This window comes from Primulina tabacum, chromosome 14 (assembly GCF_025594145.1).
Source record: "Primulina tabacum isolate GXHZ01 chromosome 14, ASM2559414v2, whole genome shotgun sequence".
In the NCBI taxonomy this organism is placed as follows: domain Eukaryota; kingdom Viridiplantae; phylum Streptophyta; class Magnoliopsida; order Lamiales; family Gesneriaceae; genus Primulina; species Primulina tabacum.
In genome coordinates this window covers 30192041-30202199 of record NC_134563.1, presented here as the reverse complement: position 1 = coordinate 30202199, position 10159 = coordinate 30192041, and the positions used below count along the sequence as shown (strand labels likewise).

At 37.3% G+C, this 10159-nt stretch overlaps 1 protein-coding gene across 2 annotated transcripts; it reads right to left on the bottom strand.

Moving 5' to 3' along the window:
- Positions 1 to 1096: 1096 nt before the first annotated feature.
- On the bottom strand, positions 1097 to 6109 carry LOC142525651 (U-box domain-containing protein 35-like). 2 transcript variants are annotated; one of them, XM_075629999.1, is made up of 10 exons: positions 5601 to 6109; positions 4785 to 4885; positions 4585 to 4706; positions 4298 to 4512; positions 4134 to 4209; positions 3405 to 3696; positions 2978 to 3079; positions 2473 to 2901; positions 1500 to 2259; positions 1097 to 1334 (listed from the first exon to the last, which is right to left on the bottom strand). In XM_075629999.1, the coding sequence occupies exons 1-10, from the start codon at positions 5815 to 5817 to the stop codon at positions 1270 to 1272; spliced, it is 2379 nt and encodes a 792-aa protein (XP_075486114.1). In that variant the 5' UTR covers positions 5818 to 6109; the 3' UTR covers positions 1097 to 1269. The 2 variants fall into 2 exon arrangements, with proteins under 2 accessions (XP_075486114.1, XP_075486115.1); XM_075630000.1 differs by having other exon boundaries at positions 1099 to 1363; positions 1504 to 2259; positions 5601 to 6107.
- Positions 6110 to 10159: the final 4050 nt, after the last annotated feature.

The window sequence follows — 10159 nt, the reverse complement described above, 5'->3', positions numbered from 1 at the left end:
TTTCCCATAGGGTGTTTGGTGCAAGAGAGTTTGATTTCTTCTTGTCCTTGTTCCCGCTGGGTGTGATTCTCCACCAGTATGGAAATCGGGTTGAGATTCTCTCATATTTATATTTTGAGATCTCACATTTTCCCTTGGTGGTTCCTCAGAAGATGATCAGGTTATAGAAGGTTGTTCACCTCCCGTTGTGTTCATCTTCAGATCTACGACCTTGAGATTTGCAAATGATTCTGCAAGTTCTTGTAGATCCTCGAGACCAATCTTTTATAAAGTTGTCATCATATTAATTTCTTTTCTGAGACAGATTTAATTAGATTGATCATTTTTTCTTCTTCAGTCAAAGGTTTTGACACTACTTTGGCCTTCTCTTGTTGATGTAACAAGAGTTCAGTACCAAAAGATGGTGGTAACCTTCCTTCTGAAGTTCTCTTACTAGAACTTGGTTGTTGTTCTAGGATTTGAATTCTTGTTCGAATATCCTTTAATACTCCAAGAATTTCTTCCTGGTTTTCAAATATTTTCTCCACATTTTGTGGTACATAATACATCATATTGCCATAATTTTGTACCGTCTTTTGAATTTCTCTAAGATCTCCGGAGAGTTTAGAAGAATCTGGTACTATTTCTAAGAACCTGTTATTTTGAATCATAAGTTTACCCTAGGACTCTGATAATTTCATTCTTGATATCTAACAGTGGTTAGATCTTCCTGTTGCAAGTATTTCAATTTTTTGGAATAGGTCCTGTAAATAATTAATCTCGAACCTGGGTTCAGATTCATGTAATTTGAGAAAATTCTCCTCCTCAAAAATTTAATTACTTCATAATAATAAATTTGTATGTTTGAAATAATTTTACCTAGGCTCTGATATCATTTTCGGCCCAGAAAATCAACCATGTGAATTTTTCACATATAAGTACAAATATGGGTATTTTTTGTCTTTTTAAACTCTTTTTGGGTAGTGGAGCCAAAGTTTTTTTAGTGTGGGTAATAAATTTAAAGTTTAGTTGGTTTGGGTATTTTTTCGCAATTTACCCATAAATTAACATCTACCACAATGTATTGTGGTGTGAGTCAGTGAGTTGATTAATTTTTTTATTCTTCCTTTTGTTGTTCATACGTCATCTTATCTTACATATCAAACAGACCTCAAAATGATCAAATATACATAAAAATAATCGTTGCGAAAAAAAACGGGTATGAAAACCGGGTGTGTAATACCCAAATGTTAGAACTCTTTTTATATGGCATCATGTACAAAACAAACATCAAGATGTGCAACAATCCATGCTTAGCCTCCTCCCAGTTTCACCATTGTATCGGTTTCCGGCCACTCGAGAGGATGGGTCAACTCTCATCTTCCTGCAAAATTCAATGTTAAATCTGTTTCATTATATGCTCAAATGCTAGACAAACCAAGTCTTTCATTCTTCATGAATTCAAATAGTAATTGCAAAATGGAAATAGAGGCTTAACAAGATATATGATGCAACTTTACTTACTTTAGACATAGAAACTCGGATGTGTGTAGGTGAGCGGTCGGCGATGCCTGGAAACGAATCAGACATGGTATCTTCAGCCAGTTCTCGAAGTTTGTTCAATTGTGGGAGCACAACTTTTCCAAGGTCCGGCCTATCTTTCCTTCTAAGTTCAGTACATCTGAGTGCTAACTTGGCAAATGACAAAGCCTCTTCCTTAGGCCAATCCGGCACCGACGAATCCAGCATTTCAAGAAACGTCCCTTTCTCAATGGCTCTTTGAACGGTATGACTCAAACCCATTGGTGGCTTCCCTGTAAGGATCTGTAAAAAGATAATACCAAGGGAGTATATGTCCGATTTTATGCCCAGCATTCCTGTTTGCTGATACTCAGGATCAATATAACAGAAAGTTCCAGCGGCCGATGTCATCCGATATTGAGTGACAGTGTCGGCTACGGATGGAGGGACAAGCCTGGCTAAGCCAACATCAGCGATCTTACTAACATAGCTGCGGTCCAGAAGAATGTTAGCTGGCTTTAGGTCCCGGTGAACCAATGGCTCCGGTTTAGTCTGGTGGAGAAAAAGGAGGCCTGTTCCGATCTCAGCAGTGATACGAAACCTTTGCCTCCAAGATAGTGGAGGAGTGTTTCCACGCCTGAATAATCGGTCTTCTAAGCTTCCATTGTGCATATATTCGTAAACTAAACAACCAAACTCGGGGCATGCACCTAGGAGAAGGACCATGTTTGGGTGTCTTATGCAGCAAAGAATTTCTACCTAAAATAACATATCAACGATGAATAAGAAGACACTTATTTTAACAACTAATTTTGGACACAAATAGAGATCTTTAATGTTCTATCCCCTATTCTGTATGTGTGTCTACTTTTTAGGCACTATACAGTCATAATTTCTCAACTAACTATTTAGTAGAGCTCAAGAATTATAAATAAACGGAGATAAACAAATAAGTTGATCAAATTCACGGACCTCTTGGTTAAACTGGGATCTTCCTTGTGTAGTATCGGGACGGAGGACCTTAACTGCGACTGGTGTATGATCCAGATGACACTTGAATACTGGCCCATACCCTCCTTCTCCAATCTTCCTAGATTGTGCAAAAAATTCTGTAGCACTTTCGATATCCTCGATCGAATATCTCCTGTACCTGTAATCCGTCTGTGCCATTGATGTTACTACCTTAGCCTTCTCTTCTGATTCTTTCAAGGCTGTCGTTTCTGCACTAATTCTCTTTTGAGCTTCCAGCTCCGCTATCCTTTTAGATGCTTCAGCATGCTCAAGGGCTGCCCTCGACTTGGCCTTTTCGTTTTCTGCTACTCTGACCGCCTCTTCTTCAGCTAATCGAGCAGCTCCTAACCTTTGTTGTTCTTCCATTTTCCAACGCTGGAGCTCCTTTGCCTGAAAACCTGAAAGATATTTTGAGACGTACAGGTAATAATTATTGAATCAAGAGGAAAGAAAAAGTCTCTCATGCCTTCTCTTGAGCTGAGAGAGCTTCCTTGCATGCAGTACTATACATATCCATTGTTTGCTTGAGCTCTTGCTTTAATCTTCTCATTTCTGCTTCTACTTCCTCCTGCAAAATACAAACCCAAGTTTCAATTTTTCATGTGGTTTAAAGCGTACTTATTCAACAATGGATCCATTACATAATCTGCAAATTAATGAATAAGAATACAAAGTAATACGAAAAACCATAACATAAAATCTAATATCTATAAGCATATAAGCAAATATGAATATGAAATTTCAACTTGGTGTCATAATCATTCATTCATTCATTAGTGCAAGAGGCATACTTAATCCCTGGATGGTGATTTTTGAGGCACTTCACTGCGCTTTAAATGACATTAATAAAAATGTAAGTCCTTGAGTACTGAATTTGTAGTAAATTTACTTACCATTGCCTGTGCGGTATACGATTTACCACTCTCAACTGAAGCGTAGGAGGTTCGTTCTGGTGAGGCCGCTAAATCGAGGGATCTACGTCCAAGTTGCCAGGTCTCTAAACCTTGGTCTATATCTGAGAAACCCGAAAGTCGAGGAGGGGTATGATTGCCTTCTAAGCTTTCGGCATATGAAGGAAACATGTCGATACTTCTCCGTTCATTGCTGACAAATGATATGTCACTCTCTGGTTGAGAGAGTTCGTATGGTTTTCCATTGGGTCCCTTTCTGTGAGTGAATGGGGATCTGCTTGCAGTAGTAACATTTCCAGTTAGTTTCCACTGGATCAGGTGTGGATGCATGATGGTAATTGGGTTGATTCAATGATTTTTGGAAAGGGCAAAAGATAAATTTTAAAAATAACTACACATGCATTTTATTTTTCGTTTGAGTGGGGTGATGTCATGTCTGTCCATCCTTGCATGCCAGTCTATATGAACATTAATTCTATATGATTTCATTTACAAAAGCAAAGAAATGAAGGCCATTGTGATCAGTGAATGGGATAAATCTCCAATCTGGTAGGTGAATGGATGAAATATCACCCCATAGAAATAACAGATACATGCAATAATTATTGTCATATCATTTGGAATAGGATATCTTCGAGTGCTCGTTGAGTCACCTGTATAAATAACAACAGATGGTGCACTAACATGCATTATGGTTTAAATATGACATACTTGAAGGAGCTCGCATCTTTTTGCTTGGCACGTGGAGACAATTCAGATCCTGGCCTCGAATGTCCTGAAAACGAACCTGCACAGAAGTAATTCGTGATTAATCTCATATTTTAGATAAATATGATATAAAAAGATACAACTAATATTTCAGAAAGATGGCCAACTTCGGGAAACCGTGCTGGAGGGTTCAAGCGGCTCCGTTGCATTGGATTTTTTATTGGCTTCGATCAGTATCTGCCGATGCAGCGGGCTGACAATTGATGGGGCTGGACGGGAAGCAGCTCGAGTTGATGAAATTTTTCCTTTATGGATTACATACACAGTACAAAAATCAGGTACCCCTTTGAGAACATTTCCGGGAGTGTCTTTCGCTTTGAATCTGAGGTGTAGAAAAGCTAAGTAAATGAAACTCTAGACATAGTACTCTTCGACAAAATGCAGAGCCTAATACCTGAAAATTCCTCCTTTTGCAGTAGCACCAAGGACCAAAACATCAATTGCCGACTGCTTGATGAATTCAATAATTGCTGTTGTTACATCAGTGTCATCTATCACCACGTCAAAGCATTGTATCTGATAAACGAATCCACAGGAAACTGAAGAATATTTGAAACTGCTTGAGAAATAACATACCGAAACAATCAAACTTACGTCTCTGCGTGTACAAAAGACACGGAAAGGAAGGAACACTTCCTTTGTTTGGGCATCCCATTCTCCATTTTGGTTGCTCAAGTCAGAAATGGAGGTTGGTCCTGTGCCATAGGTAACATGGAAATTAGTTTTAGAGTCTTGAGAACTAAGGCAAAGATAAAGCACTATAAAGAAAATATGTACTTTTGGACACCATTCCACCAAATCAAACAAGTATCTCAAGTATAAGTGATGCAAAGTTCACATATTCAAGTTACTAAAATATACTTCATTTTTACGAAGCATCCATTAATCCAGATTGTGCTTGATTCAATTAACTTCAACTTTGATTAGTAAAACACTAAAACCTTCTTCATGTTATCCTTATACAAATTTTTTTTGAAGCTTTAAGCATCATATGTTGAATAAAGAAGACTCCAACATATGACGACCAACAAAAGTTTAAACTAAATGTAATTTCGGAATTTTCTCTTACAACATTTTGCCGCAACACAATGATCTAAACAGTAAATGTTGGCATCCACTCAACATAATAAGTAGAACACATGATGATTAACGACATGAAAGAAACCAATGGATCCCATGCAAATCAATATAGTAGCCACTAGCCAAGATTAATGCTTGGAATAATTTGCAAACAAAGCTTATGTCTTTCAGAAAGAAAAAAAAAACACATGAAATTCGAAGTTTTGCATCGCCCAAGTCTCCCCTTGGGCACTTAGGTCCCTCTAATTTAAGATTTCAAGCTCGGTTTAGATTACGTTATCTTTGGACTACATTTAATCACGTATCAAAAGGAGAGGAATAAATAATTACTATTGGCAGGCATGTGTAGTGGTGCAGATAATTCATTCGAATTCTGTTTGAGTTTAACATGAACCAAAATTATAGTCTGCCCTTGAGTAACAAGATTGTCCGTAGCCCATTTCAATGCAATTTGGCTCCCTTTATCTCTGTCAATAGCCACAGCGACCAACCTAGCCATCGGAGCCACTCGCTCCCCATTATTTCCCGGCGACGGCGGAGGCCACATTTCCTTGCTCTTATGACTCCCCTCGAATCCTTTTAGATTCTTCGAACCATGATTTGCATTTTAAGTACCGTATCGAACAAAATGTAATGGGCCGCCATTCCAAGAAAATAACGATCTTCTCTATGTTTTTTAGGTTCTTGAATTCCTTGACGATTTCTTGATTTTGGGAAGATATGTCTTGATTAGAAAACAAATCGAAATTGGAATTTTGTTGATAAAAAAAAAAAACCAAAAGAAGAGTGTTCTTTCACGAATTAGAAACGCTTCCCCTACTCAGAGGAGCTCCGTCTTTGGTGGGCTTACCGCTACTTTTTCGTGGGGGAATTTTTGGCCACCGTTGCATGGCCATGCTCTTATTGACGTGATAAAAAATTTAATATAGTATAGCTTCTTTTTCAAAAAAAAAAAAAAATAGTTTTAATATTAGTTTTGATATGATTCATACACATCATGCACAATTATGCGAGTATCGATTAGATGCCATTCACCTATTGGATGTATAATTTTTCCATGTTTCATCATATCCAATAGGTAAGTATCATCTCATCGGTTCTCATATAAATATTCACGGTAGATATCCAACATATCAAAAGTTCAAAACAGTATATTATATATATAGTATAGCTTCTTTCTAAAAACAAAAACAAAAAAAACCTTTAATATAGAGTTCTTTTTTCAAATTTGCAATATATATCACAAAAACTCTTGTGAGACCGTCTCATGAGTCAATTTTGTGAAACAGATCTTCAACCTTATATAATTACCAATATGCAATAAATATCTTAAATAATTCATAATCAAAGTAATAATAATAATCCGTACATCAATTAAAATAATAAAATCTACGAAATATGTAAACTATAATATCCCATCTACATTAGCGATAATCCTAACTATAATATTACACAACCATGTCGAATTTGTATCTCCAACCCGAAATAAAAAAAACAACTAAATAAACCTAAATAACCCTGTCGAACATCCTCGGTAATCACCGGTCTTCACTAGCCACTTCTCTTTCCGCATGACCCTCTAACCTGAGATTTTCCCATGAGAATAGGGTGTTCAAGATAAAAGCAAGTATATGAGCGACATAATCGCAGAGTACATAATGTATGAGTATACAAGCATATATGTACTTGCATGAATCATGAATTGGTGATCAAGGATCAAATTGAAAATTCATGCTCAGTATGTGTCTAGGCGCCAGAGTATGCACACATTGTTCTGCCAATCCAATGGGTGCCTCGTATTCTCGTAGAGATCTTTGACCTGTAAATACCCTAATTTAACACACATACTTTTTAGTCGATCTATTTGGTGCCTCATAGGACCCGGTCGTCCAAGAAAGAGATCTAAGTGACCCTATTCAACAATGCTCTCAAGGGATACAAGGCTCGATAGGATATGCAAATGTCTCATACAATATAATGACAAATAAACATGCATCATAATCATATGAAAAGTAAAATGCAACATATAAGACTGCATGCTCAACTGGATATGTCGGTTAATATTTATGTTCCTGTAAACTTTCCTGAAATACTATATGTCTACTCGCTCGATAGGATATGCAAATGTCGCGTACAATATAATGACAAATAAACATGCATCATAATCATATGACAAATAAAATGCAACATATAAGACTGCATGCTCAGCTGGATATGTCGGTCAATACTTGTGTTCCTGTAAACTTTCCTGGAATACTGTATGTCTACCCGCTGATCCTATAAATTATAACCCAATAACCTATATTACTCACCAATCATGATTTAAGAATTATCCCCCAATTAACAAAGCCATCGGATCATACATTTGTCCGTCGTCAACCCTTTGGGGTCAATAGCTGCATAATTCGATCCTTAGGTCGTCAGATCCTTTGGAAGCACTTTGCAACTCGTACGGCCTTTGGGAGCGACTACAAATTCTTAGAAAACGGCTATAATTGGTGCGAAAATTTATAAATGGTGCAGGAATTTTGATTTTTGGATGGCCTATTATAGCGGAGTTTGAAAGTTCCAAACTCGGGTTCGGAAGCTCCGATACCTACGTGTCATATTCTGATAGACACGATGGCACCTTTCGAGCTTCTTGGGTTCGGAAAGTCTGAACTGGTGAATGGTTAGCGTGTCAAAATCGATCCAAAACCTAGCCCATTTACTGGATCAAAAGCTCTAATCTGACTTAGGAAGCTCTGAATGGTTCGGTGGTTTCGATCTAAGCTTCGGTGGTTCAGAATTGAATGTTGAAAAATTAATTGAATTTACCTAAGTAATTGTTAGGTAATCTCACCGAAACTATGGCTACAATGATGATAATATAATACCCAAAAATACGGTATAAAATAATCAACAAGAACACAAAGATTTACGTGGTTCACCCAAGATAAGCTACGTCCACGGAGCTACTGCAAATCTTTATTATAGGGAGAAAATTACAAGTTTATACAAAACACTTAATATCTCACAATCCTGACCCCCGAGTATAACCAAGAAAATAATTTCTTTGACTCTCACTTGAGAAACTCACAACTCTTTGCTTTCTCTTGTTTTTGAATCTTTGTAATTGCTTCTATTTTTGGGATATCATAAATTGAGATGAGAGAGCGCTATATGTGAAACCAAATGCATGATAAATATGATTTTTTTGCTAAATGAATAGCACTCTGACTGTCACAGTGTAATGTGCTACCTTCAAGCTTCTGACCCAATTCTTCCAAAAAAGATCTCAACCATATAATCTCTTTGCTAGCTTTTGTCACTGCTTTGTACTCAGTTTTAGTAGTTGAAAATGCAACTATCTTTTGCAACTTAGATACCAACTTACTATCGTACCACCTAATGTGAACACACATCCAGTGGTACTTTTTCTGCCATCTAGGTCACCACCCATTTTGGCATCGACAAAAACTTGTAAGCCCAACTTTGACCTTCTGATGCATAAAGAGAAACTAGCAGTACCTTTCAAATACATCGGAATCCATTTAACTGCTTCCCAGTGTTTTTTTCCTGGATTGCTCATAAATCTGCACACAACTCCTACAACATGTGCTATATCTGGTCTAGTGCACACCATTGCATACATGAAGCTTCCGACAGCAGAAGCATAAGGAACCTTGTTCATATAAGCCTGCTCCTGCTCCGTCAAAGGTGATTGTGCTTTGGTTAGTTTAAAATGACTAGCCAAAGGAGTACTCTCGTGTTTAGCTTCATCCATGTTAAATCTGCTAACCATCCTTTTCATGCACTCTTCTTGAAATAACTTCAAGATTCTGTTCATCTTGTCTCTTAAGATTATCATTCCAAGGATTTGCTTTGCAGCACCCAAATCATTCATAGCAAATTCTTTTGATAACTCTTTCTTGAGTTTATCAATCTCCTCCAGACAAGCTCTTGCTATCAACATATCATCTACATATAGCAGTAGAATGATATAAGAACCATCAAACTTCTTCACGTAACCTTGGGAAACCATTATTACTCATGAATCCATCAAACTTCTTGTACCACTGTCTTAGAGCTTGTTTGAGACCATACAAGCTCTTCTGAAGTTTGCACATCATTTTCTCTTTTCCCTGTACTTCAAAGACCTGTGGATGCTTCATATAAATTTCTTCATTTAGATCACCATGAAGAAACGCCGTCTTTATATCTAACTGCTCCATATGTAAATGTTCTTTTGCCACTAATCCGAGTATAAACCTAATTGTGGTTAACTTAACCACTTAAGATAAAATCTCAATGTAATCAGTGCCTTCCTTTTGTTGAAAACCTTTTTTTACAACAAGTCTTGCCTTGTACCTCTTGCTACCATCATGTTCTTTTTTTAACCGATACACCCACTTGTTATGTAATATCTTTTTGTCTTGCGGAAGTTCTGTCAACTGCCACGTCTGGTTGGATGATAGTGAATCCATCTCATCTTCCATGGCTAACTCCCACTTGATTGAATCACCATTTTCATAGCATCTTCATAGGTCTCCGATTCACCTTTGTCTGTCAGTAAAATATAGTGAAGTGCAGGGGAGTATCTCTCAGTTGGTCTAATTGTTCTCAAAGATCTCCTGAGTTGAATCACCGGAGTTTGTGGGTCATCATCTTGTGCAGTTGATTCTTCATCTTTCTGGTTATTGCTTTTTGATTCATTCACGGGAATATCTGTTAATGGAACTTCATATTTATTCTTGACTTCAGAACTTTCATCTTCAGTCCAATGTCTGACTTGTCCTTGTAAAGAACTTGCTCATTGAAGATTACATCTCTGCTCCGAATGATTTTCTGGTTTTGGTCATCCCAGAAATGATAATCAAACTCATTATCTCCACAACCAATAAAGAAAC

Bases quoted from the DNA above. Each gene is read 5' to 3' on its own strand.
- LOC142525651 (XM_075629999.1), bottom strand. From the start codon at position 5,817: ATGTGGCCTCCGCCGTCGCCGGGAAATAATGGGGAGCGAGTGGCTCCG. The intron at 4,886-5,600 runs GTAATTATTTAT...CCTATGGCACAG, and splicing joins ACTACACATGCCTGCCAATA to GACCAACCTCCATTTCTGAC. The intron at 4,707-4,784 runs GTAAGTTTGATT...TTCGTTTATCAG, and splicing joins TCTTTTGTACACGCAGAGAC to ATACAATGCTTTGACGTGGT.